General features: G+C 45.4%; 1 protein-coding gene across 1 annotated transcript; it reads left to right on the plus strand.

The window, feature by feature from the left end:
• Window positions 1-4,709: 4,709 nt before the first annotated feature.
• LOC123191685 (uncharacterized) lies at window positions 4,710-11,618 on the plus strand. The gene is made up of 4 exons (XM_044604333.1): window positions 4,710-5,092; window positions 6,315-6,388; window positions 7,985-8,094; window positions 11,471-11,618. The coding sequence occupies exons 1-3, from the start codon at window positions 4,710-4,712 to the stop codon at window positions 8,071-8,073; spliced, it is 546 nt and encodes a 181-aa protein (XP_044460268.1). The 3' UTR covers window positions 8,074-8,094; window positions 11,471-11,618.
• The last annotated feature ends 5,635 nt before the right edge of the window (window positions 11,619-17,253 follow it).

Below are 17,253 nucleotides of genomic sequence, written 5' to 3' on the forward strand. Positions count from 1 at the left end.
GATCGTGTCCGTCTGATTCCCCGACGTCATCTACGTCCTCGACGTCCGCTACTTCGCCGCAGGACCCCAAGACGCCATTGACTCCTTCCTCTTCTTCCCCGCGGTGCCCGTAGGTGTTCGATCGTTGTCGTGCTCGCCTCCGACCTCCCCTCATCCAACTGAGCACACCCACGTGCTCGTGGTAAGCTCTTGAGAAGACCTGCACCTTTCTCCCCCTCTATTGCATGCTCTAGCTATCCCCGTGCCGTCCGCCTGAGCCGCCGCCATCGGACCTCGTCTCCGGTGAGTGCTCCGTCCCTGCTGCTCGTCTGCGTGTGTCCATCGTGTTCGCCGCTTAGAGTAGGGCCGATCCGCGCCCTCAGCAGCTCGCATAGGCGTTCGCCGCTCCGTTTGCGTCTCCGCCATCGCCGTCTCTATCACCTCGTCGCCGGCGTCGCTCTCGTCATCGTACGGCGATGTTCTTGTCATGCGCGTGTGTAGGATCCCCTGGCGATTCCGCCGCACCCTTCTGCCACTCCGCTAGGCCACCAGAGCAACTCCAGTGAGGCCTCCGCCGCGCTCTGTCGCCACCGACCCCTCCTCTGTTTTTCCCCTGCTCGTATGCGCTTGCGTCACCCACCATGTGGGCCCCAAGCTGGACCCACTGGTCAGCGAGTCAGGGACCAGGCCCCACCTGTCATGCTCTCACGCACACACACCCTCTCACCTAGATGCGTGGCCCAGGGGCCCAGCGGTCAGCCTAACAGCTGGGTACCGCCCGGGTACACATAGCTTTTGCCCCATTTCTGTTTTATTCCAGATTCGGTATATGCCAGATTTGGGATATGACTATGTTTCCATTTTAGGCAGTTTTTGACTTATAGCTTTTGTGGGGATTTTTCTACAGCAACCCCAACATATTATATATGTTTTTTGGCGTAGAAAAATCCCATCAATCCAGTGGTGGCATTAGTTTCTGCATTTGAGCAAGTTCATGAACATGGCATTTTACATCATGATGTTGTTTTGTCATTTTTGTGTGATTTATTTCAATCATGCTATGAAGGTGTTTGGCACATGGTTAGCTTCATTTTCATGCCTACTACATGCTAGTATTTATTCCATGTCTTTTAGTGCCCTGTGATGAGTGGAACAAGCATGCCAAGTTGCTATCTTAATCTGTTTTGCCATGCTCTGTTTTTCACTAAGTCTAAAACTGTTAATAAAACTTGCTATGTTTACATGGGTGCCATCATATCTTCTGTGCCTTTTTGGCACATGTTCAGTAAGGGACTTTTGTTCTATGCCTTTAGTAGAATCATGTCATTCCTTTAATTGCCATGATATGTTCCTGTAGCATGTTGTTTGCTTGCTCTAAACTTTCCTTCCTGATGTTGTTCTTGACATGTTAGTATTTTCACTACGTCTGTGAAGCTGATATCTTTTGCACTTTTGCCATGCTTGTTTGAACAGGTTCTAGTGTGTTCTAGCCATAGCTTAGTGTTCATGTTTTGTAGAGCTTCATGTGTACTTTACTATCATGTGCTTTGTTGCTATGTTGGGGGTGCAGTAGCTTAGTTTCTTGTTGCATTCTAAGTTCTATCATACTGTTAATCGCAGATTTGCATCATACTTGTTTTACTTGTCATTTGCAAACCGTGCACCCATTTTCGGTGATCCTTGTATCAATTTCAACCGAAATCACCTCATCTTTCCAGCGGCATACTTGTTATGACAAGTTGATGTATTGATCATTCTTTCCCTTCCGGAGCACGCATATGCATTGCATATCATATCTTACATATCATGCCATGTATTGCATCATGTTGCTTGTGCATTGCACAGTGATTGATTGTTGTTCCATTGCTTGTGTTCTTGCTTTGGGTAGAGCCGGGAGACGAGTACGTGAATGAGGAACATGTTGGGTACGCTAACGAGGATCAAGCTTTCGACAACTCAAGGAACTTTGCAGGCAAGATGACCACACCCTCGATATCACTTCTATCTTTGCTTGCTTGTTGTTCGCTCTAACACTATGTCGTGCTACCTACCACTTGTTATATCATGCCTCCCATATTGGCATGTCAAGCCTCTAACCCACCTTCCTAGAAACCGTTGTTTGGCTAAGGAACCGCTTTTGCTCAGCCCCTCTTATAGCGTTGTTACTTGCAGGTGAAGTTGAAGATTGCTCCATGTTGGAACATGTTTATGTTGGGATATCACAATATCTCTTATCTTAATTAGTGCACCTATATACTTGGTAAAGGGTGGAAGGGTCGGCCTTTTACTTGGTGTTTTGTTCCACTCTTGCCGCCCAAGTTTGCGTCATACCGGTGTTATGTTCCTTGATTTTGCGTTCCTTACGGGGTTGGGGTTATGGGACCCCCTTGACAGTTCGCTTTGAATAAAACTCCTCCAGCAAGGATCAACCTTGGTTTTACATTTGCCTACCTAAGCCTTTTCCCTTGGGTTCTGCAGACCCGAGGGTCATCTTTATTTGGACCCCCCCCCCCCCGGGGCCAGTGCTCCTCTGAGTGTTGGTCCAAACAAGATCCCTTTGCAGCGCCACCTCGGGAGAACTTGAGGGCTGGTTTTAGTTGTACGGATTGCTCATCCGGTGTGCCTTGAGAACGAGATATGTGCAGCTCCTATCAGGATTTGTCGGCACATTCGGGTGGCTTTGCTGATCTTGTTTTACCATTGTCGAAATGTCTTGTAACCGGGGTTCCGAGACTGATCGGGTCTTTCTGGGAGAAGGAATATCCTTCGTTGATCGTGAGAGCTTGTGATGGGCTAAGTTGGGACACCCCTGTAGGGTATAATCTTTCGAGATCCGTGCCCGCGGTTATGTGGCAGATGGGAATTTATTAATATCCGGTTGTAGAGAACTTAACACTTGATGTAATTAAAATGAATCAACCGCGTGTGTAGCCGTGATGGTCTCTTGTCGGCGGAGTCTAGGAAGTGAACACGGTTTGGGTTATGTTTGTGCGTAAGTAGTTTCAGGATCACTTCTTGATCACTTCTAGCTTCACGACCGTTGTGTAGCTTCTCATATTACTCTTATCTGCGTATGTTAGCCACCATATTTTCTTAGCGCTTGCTGCAACTCCACCTCATTACCTTATCCTACCCATAAGCTTAAATAGTCTTGATCTCGCGGGTGTGAGATTGCTGAGTCCTCGTGACTCAAGGATACTTCCAAAACAGTTGCAGGTGCCAATGATACCAGTGCAGGTGATGCTACCGAACTCAAGTGGGAGTTCGACGAGGACCTTGGTCGTTACTATGTTTCGTTTCCTGATAATCAGTAGTGGAGCCCAGTTGGGACGATCAGGATTTAGCATTTGGGGTTGTCTTGTTCTATTTTGGTTCCGTAGTCGGACCTTGATTATACTCTGGATGATGTATGTTTAACTTGTTATTTGTGTGAAGTGGTGATTGTAAGCCAACTCTTTTTCCCTTTCTTATTCAGTACATGGGATTTTGTGAACATTACCCCTCTTGCGACAAAACCACCATGCAGTTATGCCTCTAAGTCGTGCCTTGACACGTGGGAGATACAACCGCATCGTGGGCGTTACAAGTTGGTAATCAGAGCCATCCCTGACTTAGGAGCCCCCTGCTTGATCGAATCGCTGACGTTGTTGAGTCTAGAACAAAATGTTTTGAGTCTTAGGTTTATATATATCGGAAAGTAGGATTCTTTTTACTCCTCAGTCCCTTCGTCGCTCTGGTGAGGTCTCCTGACGTAGATGTTTTGACTTTCCTCTCCTGAAATTTCACGAATTTTTTTAGGATCACGCGGGTTTCTTGGAATAGTTCCGATATTCTTGTGACGAGAACATTGTTCTTGGTGCCTCATGACATTTAGGGGTTGTGGCAGTTTCCCGGGGTGTTGAGCTCCGAGGTGTTGTCGTCACAATTTTATCGTTGCAGTTATGGAATACCTGAGTTCGCCGACATCGAAAATCTCTTTTATGAAGTTGTTAATGAGATAACCTCGACGCCACCCAATACTGGGGCAGGAGTTTGGGAGTATTACCATAACTCGTATAACGGATGCTTTTCGAAGGTTGAGGTACATGATTTCCCAAGGTTTCTTTGTTATGTGTTGAAGGATGGATACAGTTGGAGTGTAGGGCTTGTTAGTTGTGTGTTATATATTGTGCCTCCATGTGTGACACCCGGGTAATTAAACTACAGTATGCTCATGCAAATGATGCCAGGTATCACTCTTGCTGTTGCTAATCCTCATCTGATCCAAGGCATAAGTCGAATTCAAATTCAACTTAAAGTCCAAATTCAAATTGTCAAACATGCAGACAAAAATGTTCGTTGGGTTAAAATATTCACTTGCTAATTATCATGTAGAAACCAACATCATTTGACTCACCACTTAATTCCTAGAAAAATATAAAGTGGTCTAACAACATATTAATTGACATATTCAATTGCTAAAAATGTTTGAACAATTTCATTGGCTCTAAAACTTTTTATGCAACACCACGATGTTGTCCTTGAATTATGTGCCAGATTTCAAGATTACCTAAGTTCATTAACTGTAGCGTTTAAATAGAAAACAGTGGTGAAATAAATATATAAATTTAGAAAAGAAAACAAAAAGGCCACTGTGCACTTGGGCCACAAGTGCACAGCGCCTGAGGCCCAACTTCCCCTCCCTCATCATCCTGTTCACAGAAGGCGAGCTGGTCGCCTGAGCATCGTCCATGCTGGGGATTGGCCACGCGCCGACCATCGCACGGTCCTCCCTGATGGTTAAGAGCACACCCCTCGACCCCGGAACCCTAGCACCCCCACTTCCTTTCCCTCGCGCCGCTATTACCCTCTCCTCCTCTGTCTCGTTCACCCGAGCGCGGTCTCTGAGCGCGTCGCCATCGATCCCGCGGCCGTCGACGTCTCTGGTGCACGGGAGCACATCCAGGAGGTCTGACGTGGTTGTCTTCGTCCGTTCTGCGTACCAGATCGAGCCGGAGACCACCACAGCACAAGGATCGACATCATCTACGACCTTCGGGCACCGCGACACCATTGACAGATTCGTCACCGTCACTGCACCCCAGGCCTCCTCGAGCTCGCCCCTGGAACCGCGGTGAGCTCCTATCCTAAAAACCCCCTTCTCCATGTTGCTTATTCGCCGCCCTAGCGCTGCCCCATGAGCTCCGTCCGCCATGGCCAAAGATTGTCGTGGCTGCGGCCGGATAGCCCGCGCTCACCGTGCCTAGCTTGCACCCCGGCCTCCCGTTGCCCGTGCTTGGCCGTGCCCTACAGCGCGCGTGCCCCTGACCGCGCCACGTCCCGCCACTGCTCCTGTCATGCGCACCTGCGCGCCATGGCCTCACTCCGTTGCTGCTGCTCTTGCACTATTGCTGTTGTTGATGCTACTACCCGCTGCTGCTCTAGACTGCTGCTGTGTTTTCCTTCTACCTTGCTCCGTTGCTGCTTCGCGTGTTGCCGCGCCCCTGCTCGGCGCTAATGCGCTGCTCTGCCTGCTGTACTTGCGGCTGCCGTCGCTGCTGCTACTTGCTTCTGCTGCCGCTACTTGCTTCTGCTGCTCTTGTTACTGGTCGTTGCTTAGTTGCTGCTATTATATTTACCTGATGCCGCTGCCTTTTGCTAGCCATGGCCGTAAGCCTATTTGTGCGTGTGCGTGATGCACAGCCACACAGTGGCCGGCTTGTGAGCCCAATTAGCTAGGGCCTAAGTTTCGGACTAAATTAGTGCTAATTTAATCTATAGCAAATGACATGTGGGACCCCTCTAATTAGTTTAAGTAAATCCATTTGGAAATTGTTAAAATCCTGGCATGTGGGCCCCTAACACTCCTCACTATTTAACCCAGTCAACTTTGACTATGTTGACTTTGACCGGCCCCACTTGTCGTACACTCTGGGTAGGAATTCCTCTGTGCACTTAGCATGTATTCAAGTAATTTCGGAATTAATATTAATTTCAGGAATTCCAGAAATTCATTAAAACTTAAAAAAAAACAATAAAAATTAATTCGTACCTCGAATGAAACTATTTTATATATGAAAATTGCTCAGAAAAGTCCAACAAACCCAAATATGCAATCCGTTCATCTGTCACATGCCTCTAGCATGATGAACTTGGAATCGTCCCCTCCGGACCATCTGTCCGATAAATGCTTGGACCCGGGAAAATATACACGGTTATTTTCCCTGCGTCGTCTGCAACGTGTAGCACTGCGTTGGGTCATGCCTAGCACTGCATATTGCCATGTCTTGCTTTGTGATGCTTTCGATTGCTCTGTTATTTATTGTGTTCTCCCTCCGTTACTTCTTTTTCGGTAGACCCCGAGATCGCTGTGATCCAGTGATCGACTACTTCACTGCCGAGGGTCCGTATCTGTCTACAGAGCTTCCAGGCAAGCAAACCCCCCTTGAGTATTCCGATATCGCCCATTTCTTTCCCTCTCATGCTTGCATTAGAACTGCTACTGTTTTATGTATGATCCTACTCTAATGCATAACCTGTTTTTGTTACCTACTTTCATACCTTACCTGCTTATCCTAAACTGCTTAGTATAGGTTGGTTAGAGATCCATCAGTGACCCCCACCTTGTCCCAGTTGCCTTGTTTTATGTTCGATGACTCGATCAACGTGATCGACGTCCAGGCCTCGACACCGCACATCACCCCCCCTAGTTGTACGACTCTGCAGAGTTACCATCGAGTGCCAAGGGTGGAACCTTTTACATCACTCCTGATGAGATCTCCGTAGTGTAGCTATACGGTCGAGGTCGTTGAGGGTGATTTCCTCCTTAACCACTTCCATTACGGCTCTGTCGTGCAACCCATCAAACCTGAACCTCGAGGGTGGATCTCTTACGTTCACCTTGATGACAACATCGAGTGGAATTAAACGGGGGTGATTCCTCGGGTTTTCCCTTTGGTGTTAGACACATAGTTACTATGGTTACTATGACTTTACATTGAGCCATGTTACTAAAGACAGGTCGGCCCTGAGGGGTACCCGCGCAAGCTTAATAGCGAGTGATGTGGAGTCGGGTTGACCTGGAAGGTGTCCGTGAGATACTTACGAGGCGTGGCCGGGCATTCTTAGCCCTTGCCGCAAGTACTCAAGACGGGGCGACGGGGTCACATCGATCGTGAGTCTCTGCTCGTTACCGCATGCTCCTAATCCAGTACGTTTTGGATATTTGATCCGAGGGGCCTCTAGCCTGATAGCACTAACCATCACGTGGGCATTGTATGGGCGTTCTGCGTCGTATGCATCAGCCGAAGCTTAATAGACATCAGCGATTGAGCGACGCGCGCCGGGTTGGACTGCGTAAGCTCCTTCCTTGTTGAAGGAGGTACCTAGGTCTACTCACCGGCTGCCCACGCAACGTGTAGGAGTTCCCGGGGAGATGGCCCATGACCCCTGGGCCATAGGCTTAGTCCGGCGTGTTGACCTCTCTATAAAGCCTAGGTCGGGTTGCGGCGTATTGTTTGGCCGAGGCCGGGCATGACACAGGAAAGTGTGTCCGGGCGGAGTTAATCGAGCGTGGTGGGTAAGTTGGTGCACTTCTGCAGGGAAGAAAACATCTATCGATAGCGTGTCCTACGGTAACGGACACTTGGAGTTGTATCCCGATCGATACAACTAGAATTGGATACTTGAGATGAGACATGGATATGAGAAATGGATAGTATGGCTCTGGGATTGCTTTCTCGCAGGGAGTCGAGAAAGGATCTCTGGCCGAGGTTGATAACACTACCACTACTTTACATTATGTTGATATGTACTCTTCTATATGCTTGAAGATGCTAGTCTTCGATAGGCTAGGCTTTTCCCTTCTCTTCTAGCATTCTGCAGTTTAGTCCACAAATACGACCCATTCGTTTGATACAGATGCATACTTAGTTTAGTTCTGATGTAAGTCTTGCGAGTACTTTGGATGAGTACTCACGGTTGCTTTGCTACCTCTTTTTCTCCCATACCCGATTGTTGCGACCAGATGATGGATTCCAGGAGCCAGACGACGCCTCTGATGACTACTACTATCCCAAGGGTGCCTACTACTACGTGAAGACCACCGATGACTAGGAGTAGTTCGGAGGCTCCCAGGTAGGAGACCTTGCCTTTTCGATCGATGTTGTTTTTGTGCTAGCCTTCTTGAGGAAAACTTGTTTAACTTATGTCTGTACTCAGATATTGCTGCTTTCGTTGACTCTTGCGTATTCGAGCTTATGTATTCGAGCCCTCGAGCCCCCTGGTTTGTAATATAAAGCTTGTATTATTTTAATTTGTGTCTACAATTGTGTTGTAATATCTACCCGTGAGTCCTTAATTTTGATCGTACACATTTCAGTGTATGATTGGTGTACGGTCAAATCGGGGGCGTCACAAGTTGGTATCAGAGCCGACTGCCTGTAGGAGTCCCCCTTCCAAACTCCTTGGCCGAAGTGGAGTCTAGACATTGCAAAACATTTACTAACATGGCTGTGTGGCCCATGGGCCCAGGTCTCCATTGGGTGGTATTAGGATCTTTTACTCCTCGTCTATACTCTGGGAATCTGATCTCTCTTTTATTCGGGTTAAATGATTTTGCTAACTCTAACTCTAGGTTCTCGTAATTACTTCCTCCCGAAGAGCCCCTTCATTCCAGATGATGGCCTGCGTCATCAGAAGATTCTGAAGGTACTCTCTGATGTTTTCCCGAGACCCATGTGCCCTTCGCCGTTGCGATCCCTACCATCGATAAATCCTTATGGGTAACTACCTACATTGTCGTTCATACCTTCATCACCAGTTTCTCTTGTTATTACAAGATGTCCTGAAATACTCTGATGTTCCGAGAATCCTTTATGCTTACCGGCCTACAGTTCTTTGTCGCATAAATACCCCTATGAATAATTCCTCACACTTTTCGAGGATTTGTTCATTCCTAGTTGATCAAGTGATTCACAAGATACTTTGAAGTACTATCCGATCTTTCAATAATCCTCTCCAACTATTGCGCTGCTAATACTTATCTGCTTGCATTATGGTTACTTTCATATGTCTAGCAATACTCATTAGCATCCTTTGTCATCATAATTTCGAGCATTTGATTCGATTTGTTTGTGAATACTCGCGATCATCAGTCCTAATTAGAACTCTTCCTTTCGGCTCAGATGTCACCCCGGACATGAGCTGGTGTTCGGCAAATCAAACCTTGATTGATTGTCGATCTATGTCTATTCTACTTAATTGTCTTTGATCAGAGCCTCTTCTTTTGATCCCCCATTTGGGAAATCATAATTCCCTTTGCATTCGATCTTTCAATTAGTCAGTTGTTTCTATAATTTTATATCCTTGCATTCTTTCTTCTTTTGGTTGGGTACCGATGCTCATATCAGATCCCTTGTGAACCACCAGGTCCTTTGTGGGTTCTATCCGACAGTGTCCTTCATATTTAATCACCTTGTAAATTCTTCCTTGATACATAATGCCTTTGGTAAATTGTATCCCCTATTTTTGTCTACCATGCTCTGTTTCCGAGCTTGAGTTAATTTCCTCTGAAGTTTTTGCAAATGTTCATAAGATGCCCCGATGAGTTGAACTAATGTTTTCCCTAATTTGTGTGAACCCAAAAATTTCTATGGGTCATACTCTACTGGTGTTATGCCGGATAAAAATTTCTACACTACAACTTTGTCAAAAGCGAGAAGTAAATGAGAGGTTATGCCGGATAACTTTTGCACTTTTGCCATGCTTGTTTGAGCCTTTTCTTATGTGATCTAGCCATAGCTCAGTGCTCATGTTCTGTCAAGAATCTCTTGTACTTCACTGCCATATGTTTTGTTGATATGTTGGAGTGCAGTAGCTTAGTTTCTTGTTTTGCATTCTAGGTGGCATCATGCTGTTAATCGTAGAATTTTGTTATTCTTGTTTTGCTTGCCTTTTGCAAACCGTGCATCCATTTCCGGTAATCTTTATATCGATTTCGACCGAAATCACCTCATCTTTCCAGCGGCATACATGGTTTGCCAGGTTGATGGCTTGATCATTATTTCCCTTCCGGAGCTCGCATATGCATTGCATATCATGCCATGTATTGCATCATGTTGCTTGTGCGTTGCACCGTGATTGATTGTTGTTCCATTGCTTGTGTTCTTGCCTTGGGTAGAGTCGGGAGATGAGTACGTGACCGAGGAACCTGATGAGTACGCTAACAAGGATCAAGCTTTCGACAACTTTGAGAACTTTGCAGTCAAGATGACCATACCCTCGAAATCACTTTTATCTTTGCTTGCTAGTTGTTCGCTCTATCGCTATGTCGTGCTACCTACCACTTGTTATATCATGCCTCCCATATTTCCATGTCAAGCCTCTAACCCACCTTTCTATGCAAACCATTGTTTGGCTATATTACTGCTTTTGCTCAGCCCCTCTTATAGCGTTGCTAGTTGCACGTGAAGTTGAAGTTTGTTCCATGTTGGAACATGGATATTGTTGGGATATCATTATTATATCTTATTTACTTTAATGCATCTATATACTTGGTAAAGGGTGGAAGGCTCGGCCCTTTGCCTGGTGTTTTGTTCCACTCTTGTCGCCCTAGTTTCTGTCATACCGGTGTTATGTTCCTTGATTTTTGCGTTCCTTACGCGGTTGAGTGCTATGGGAACCCCTTGACAGTTCGCCTTGAATAAAACTCCTCCAGCAAGGCCCAACCTTGGTTTTACCATTTGCCTACCTACCACCATATACCTTTCCCTTGGGTTCTACAGACTCAAGGGTCATATTTATTTTAAATTCCCCCGGGCTAGTGCTCCTCTGAGTGTTGGTCTGAAACGGGCAGCCTGCGGGGCCACCTCGGGGCAACTTGAGGGTTGGTTTTACTCGTAGCTTGTCCTATCCGGTGTGCCCTGAGAATGAGATACGTGCGACTCCTATCGGGATTTGTCGGCACATCGGGCGGCTTTGCTGGTCTTGTTTTACCATTGTCGAAATGTCTTGTAACCGGGATTCTGAGACTGATCGGGTCTTCCTGGGAGAAGGAATATCCTTCGTTGACCGTGAGAGCTTGTGATGGGCTAAGTTGGGACACCCCTGCAAGGTATAAAATTTCGAGAGCCGTGCCCGTTGTTATGTGGTATATGGGAATTTGTTAATATCCGGTTGTAGAGAACTTGACTCTTAACTTAATTAAAATGAATCAACCGTGTGTGTAGCTATGATGGTCTCTTTTCGGCGGAGTCCAGGAAGTGAACACGGTCTTGTGTTATGCTTGAACGTAAGTAGCTTCAGGATCACTTCTCGATCACTTCTAGCTTCTCGATCGTGCGCTGCTTCTCTTCTCGCTCTTATTTGCGTATGTTAGCCACCATATATGCTTAGTGCTTGTTGCAGCTCCACCTCACTACCTTCTCCTACTCATAAGCTTAAATAGTCTTGATATCGTGGGTGTGAGATTGCAGAGTCCTCGTGACTCACGGATACTTCCAAACTGTTGTAGGTGTCGAGGATACCAGTGTAGGTGACGATACCGAACTCAAGTGGGAATTCGACGAGGATTCGTGCCATTACCATGTTTCTTTTCCGGATGATCAGTAGTGGAGCTTAGTTGGGACGATCGGGGATCTAGCATTTGGAGTTGTCTTCCTTTATTTTGGTTCCATAGTCGGACCTTCGATTGTATTTTGGATGATGTATGATCTATTTATGTATTGTGTGAAGTGGCGATTGTAAGACAACTCTTTATCCCTTTCTTATTCAGTACACGGGATGTGTGAAGATTACCCCTCTTGCGACAAACCTACCATGCGGCTATGCCTCTAAGTCGTGCCCCGACACGTGGGAGATATAGCCGCATTGTGGGTGTTATATTGAGATACCTGATTTTTAAATTCTAGTAAATCCAAAACACATCTGAAATTCATGAAACTTGGCACGCTATCATGGAGCGGCATCAACATTCATGGTAAAATTTTTGTCCCATTTGGGGCAGGTTTGTGTCTAAGCTTCTCAAAAACCATAGCTTCTCACAACAAGTGTGATGGTTTCGGTAGGGAACGTGCCACCTTTGGGGACGAAACGATATCCATTGCCTCTTATCGCTTTTAAAAAAATCCGAGTGTCAACATAGAACAACATGAGTGTTCTATTTAATTTTGGAATTTTTCGGGGTTCATTTGGACATTTTTATACATTAACTGGGTTTCCCAGGCATTTTATGTGCATGATTCAAATTGGAACAACATGAACATTCTCAAGTGCATATAAACTAGTTGAAAAATCAAATATGTGTCCTTGGTTGCATGCTTAGGTCCCATGCAAGAAATGGGAATGAATTTCGAACACCCTGCCATCGTCACTCGGCCGCAAACATTGAGATACCTGGTTTTTAAATTCTAGTAATCCAAAATCCGTCTGAAAATCATGAAACTTGGCATGCTATCATGGAGCGGCATCAACATGTCGTGGTAAATTTTTTGACCCATTTGGGGCAGGTTTGGGTATAAGCTTCTCGCAAACCAGAGCTTCTCACAACAAGCGTGGTGGTTTCGATAGGGAACGTGCCACCTTTGGGGACGAAACAATATTTGTTGCCTCTTATTGCTTTCAAAATTTTTCTAGTGTCAACATAGAACAACAGGAGTATTGTGTTTAATTTTGGAATTTTTTGGGGTTCGTTTCGACATTTTTATGCATTAACTGGGTTTCCTAGGCATTTTATGCGCATAATTCAAATTTGAACTACACGCACATTCTCCAGTGCATATAAATTGGTTGAAAAATAAAATATGTGTCATTGGTTGCATGCTTAGGTCCCATGCAAGAAATGAGAATGAATTTTAAACACCCTGCCACCGTCACTCGGCCGCAAACATTGAGATACATGGTTTGTAAATTCTAGGAAATCGAAAACTCATCTGAAATTCATGAAACTTGGCATGCTATCATGGAGCGGCATCAACATGATGTGGTATATTTTTTGTCCCATTTGGGGCAGGTTTGGGTATAAGCTTCTCACAAACCTTAGCTTCTCACAACAAGCGTGATGGTTTCGGTATGGAACGTGCCACCTTTGGGGACGAAACGAGATCCGTTGCCTCTTATTGCTTTCAAAAAAATTCGAGTGTCCACATAGAACAACAGGAGTGTTGTGTTCAATTTTGGAATTTTTCGTGGTTCGTTTGGACATTTTTATACATTAACTGGGTTTTCCATGCATTTTATGTGCATAATTCAAATTTGAACTACATGCACAAGCTCCAGTGTATATAAATTGGTTGAAAAATCAAATATGTGTCCTTCGGGGCATGCTTAGGTCCCATGCAAGAAATGGGAATAAATTTCAAACACCAGGGCACTGTTGATTACCGGCAAAACGTTGAGATACTTAGTTTTTAAAATATAGTAAATCCAAAACTCGTCTGAAATTCATGAAACTTGGCATGCTATCATGAAATGGCACCCGGCATGTTGTGGTATTTTTTGTGTCCATTTTGAGAGAAGGCGCACTCGAATAACATCCAACAAAGGCATTTTGAAACAAATAGCTTCCACTGTAACATCTCAAACATTTTGTATAATTTAAATTGTGTGCGTTATGGTAACCATTCACGTGACGATGCGCCTCACTCCTTTAATGGCTAGGAGGTGTTATGTGGACAGGTTCTTGAGTGCTTGACTAAAAGGAAGGCATGCGAGCTGTACTCCAATGCGGAGGCTCACCGGGAAGCGTGTGAGCTGTACGCCGCGCAGGCTCACCGGGAAGCAAGCCCTTTGACTTCCATGGACGCCCGCCTTGCTCGCATCCTCTACACTAATTGCGCCCAAGCCGCAGTTTAATACGATTTTTAAATATAAAACACTCATCGCAAACATTTTAGTTAGAACATCCGTATGCAAAACCGACAATTTCCCCAGGAAGCCAAGGGAAAATGTACCTAGCAAGATTGGTGCAGCTCTTGATCACAAACGTTTTAGTTAGAATACCTGTATGCAAACCAACAGCTTCCCCGAGAAGCCAATAGAAAATGTGTCGAGCAGGATTTCTGCAGCTCTTGATTGCAAACGTTTTAGATAGAATACCCGTATGCAAAGTGAGAGCTATGGTCTTCCCCTTAAGTCGAGGGAAAATCCGCAGCGCAGGATTTGTGCATCCCTTCAACGCAAACGGTTGTGTTGGATGACCCATGTGCAACCACGTACAAACAATTTGGTAAGATTTGCATCCGTCATATTGGGTATGTTGCCATTTGTCAAACTGGAAAGATTTACATGTGTTGAGCTAGTAACGTTGCCATTTGTCAATCCTTGTAACACTGTGATTTGTCAAAATATGCAGCTAGAAATCACTAGCACCATCTAATTTTTGCAACTAAAATTCAGTAATTAAGCATAGATTTCATTCATAGATTAAGAAGTCATTCTTAATTTATACAAATAGTTCAACTCGACAGCTGAACCGACCAAACTTTTCCCCAATTGTTGCCAACCACGTACTCAAATAGCTAGTTCAACTATATATACTAGCTAAATTTAATTTCGTTGTACAGTTCGACCACACATCTATAGTCAGATGAACTGAACAAAATAGCCCCTAAATACTACTACCACGGAGGGGCTTTGTGCTACTTCCGGCAGCCTCTCCTCTGTCGAGCGCGCTCAGTAAGAGGCAGAGGAGGAGGAGGAGCCTACCGACGAGCTGGAGAAATGCAATACGGTGCCTGCCGCTGCTGCATGTTCAGTGACGCTGGCCAGCTCGAATGCCCATTGCCGCTCCAGAAGATCCCTCATGAAGCGGCCGAACTACTCGTAGATCTCCTAATTCCCCGCCTCTGCGTCGGCGTGTGCTGCGGCCATGACTGCGATAAGGATCTTTGCGTGCTCAACGAGGCGCTCCTCCTCCTCCCGCAGGAACTCGATGTAGCACGCAAGGTCGTTGACGCACGTGCGGGCCTCCACCTCCACCTCCTTCCTTCGGGCGCTGGTGGCGGAGCGGGTGATGATCCCGGCGGTCGACGGTGGGCTGGTGGCCACGGCGGCGGACGATGGGGTGGCGGCCACGACCACCGCCTCCAGCCTTCGGGCCGCGGTGGCGGAGCGGGTGATGGCCACGGTGGCCGGCAGTGGGGGCGCAGCCACTAATGATCCACAAGTATAGGGGATCTATCGTAGTCCTTTCGATAAGTAAGAGTGTTGAACCCAACGAGGAGCAGAAGGAAATGCTAAGCAGTCTTCAGTAAGGTATTCTCTGCAAGCACTGAAATTATCGGTAAGAGATAGTTTTGTGATAAGGTAATTTGTAACGGGTAACAAGTAATAAAAGTAAATAAGGTGCACCAAGATGGCCCAATCCTTTTTGTAGCAAAGGACAAGCCTGGATAAACTCTTATATAAAGGAAAACACTCCCGAGGACACATGGGAATTATCATCAAGCTAGTTTTCATCACACTCATATGATTCGCATTCGGTACTTGGATAATTTGATATGTGGGTGGAGCGGTGCTTGGGTACTGCCCTTCCTTGGACAAGCATCCCACTTATGATTAACCCCTCTTGCAAGCATCCGCAACTATAAAAGAAGTATTAAGGTAAACCTAACCATAGCATGAAACATATGGATCCATATCAGCCCCTTACGAAGCAATGCATAAACTAGGGTTTAAGCTTCTGTCACTCTAGCAACCCATCATCTATTTATTACTTCCCAATGCCTTCCCCTAGGCCCAAATAATGGTGAAGTGCCATGTAGTCGATGTTCACATGACACCACTAGAGGAGAGATAACATACATCTCATCAAAATATCGAACAAATACCAAATTCACATGACTACTTATAGCAAGACTTCTCCCATGTCCTCAAGAACAAACGTAACTACTCACAAATCTTATTCATGTTCATAATCAGAGGGGTATTAATACGCATAAAGGATCTGAACATATGATCTTCCACCAAGTAAAGCAACTAGCATCAACTACAAGGAGTAATCAACACTACTAGCAACCCACATGTACCAATCTGAGGTTTTGAGACAAAGATTGGATACAAGAGAGGGTTTGAGATGAGATGGTGCTGGTGAAGATGTTGATGGAGATTGACCCCCTCCTGATGAGAGGATCGATGGTGATGATGATGGTGATGATTTCCCCCTCCCGGAGGGATGTTTCCCCGGCAGAATAGCTCCGCCAGAGCCCTAGATTGGTTCTGCCAAGGTTCCGCCTCGTGGCGGCGGAGTTTCATCCCGAGATCTTGCTTATGATTTTTTCCAGGGTGAAAGACTTCATATAGCCAAAGATGGGAACCGGAAGCCTGCCAAGGGGCCCGTGAGGTAGGGGCGCGCCCCCACCCTCGTGGATGGTGGGTGGCCCCCCTCTGGTGCTTCCTTCGCCCAATATTTTTTATATATTCTGAAACTGACTTCCGTGGAGTTTCAGGACTTTTGGAGCTGTGCAGAATAGGTCTCTAATATTTGCTCCTTTTCTAGCCCAGAATTCCAACTGCCAACATTCTCCCTCTTCATGTAAACCTTTTAAAATAAGATAGAATAGGCATAAGTATTTTGACATAATGTGTAATAACAGCCCATAATGCAATAAATATCAATATAAAAGCATGATGCAAAATGGACATATCAACTCCCCCAAGCTTAGACCTCGCTTGTCCTCAAGCGGAAGCCGATAACGAAAAATATGTCCACGTGTTTAGAGATAGAAGCGTCGATAAAATAAAATACAGACATGAGGGCATCATGATCATTCTTATAACAGCAACATATATATATATATATATGTATATATATTCATATGATTTCTTATGCTAAAGTAACAATCTATTCACAATGTCAAGTATGAATCAGAAACTTCATTGAAAACTAACAAACTATAATCTCGGTCATTGAAGCAACTGCAATTTATCATAACATCGGAAAGAGTTACATAAGAGCTTTTCAGCAAGTCCACATACTCAACTATCATTCAGTCTTCCACAATTGCTAACACTCACACAATACTTATGGGTATGAAGTTTTAATCGGACACAGAGAAATATAGGGGCTTATAGTATTGCCTCCCAACCTTTTACCTCAAGGGTAATGTCAACAATAATAGTTCATGATAACTTACATCCAATTGGATATATATATCAGGATCTTTCCAACACAATGTGCTTGCCAAAGGATAAAATGTAAAAGGGAAAGGTGGAGATCACCATGACTCTTGTATAAGGTATAAGACAAAAGTGAAAGATAGGCCCTTCAAAGAGGGAAGTAGAGGTTGTCATGTGCTT

The sequence above is a fragment of the Triticum aestivum genome, chromosome 2A, assembly GCF_018294505.1.
Source record: "Triticum aestivum cultivar Chinese Spring chromosome 2A, IWGSC CS RefSeq v2.1, whole genome shotgun sequence".
Classification (NCBI taxonomy): domain Eukaryota; kingdom Viridiplantae; phylum Streptophyta; class Magnoliopsida; order Poales; family Poaceae; genus Triticum; species Triticum aestivum.

Coding starts and splice junctions, on each gene's coding strand:
- LOC123191685 (XM_044604333.1), top strand. CDS start 4,710: ATGCTGGGGATTGGCCACGCGCCGACCATCGCACGGTCCTCCCTGATG. Junction 5,093..6,314: donor AGCTCGCCCCTGGAACCGCG/GTGAGCTCCTAT, acceptor CTTTTTCGGTAG/ACCCCGAGATCGCTGTGATC. Junction 6,389..7,984: donor TCTGTCTACAGAGCTTCCAG/GCAAGCAAACCC, acceptor TGTTGCGACCAG/ATGATGGATTCCAGGAGCCA.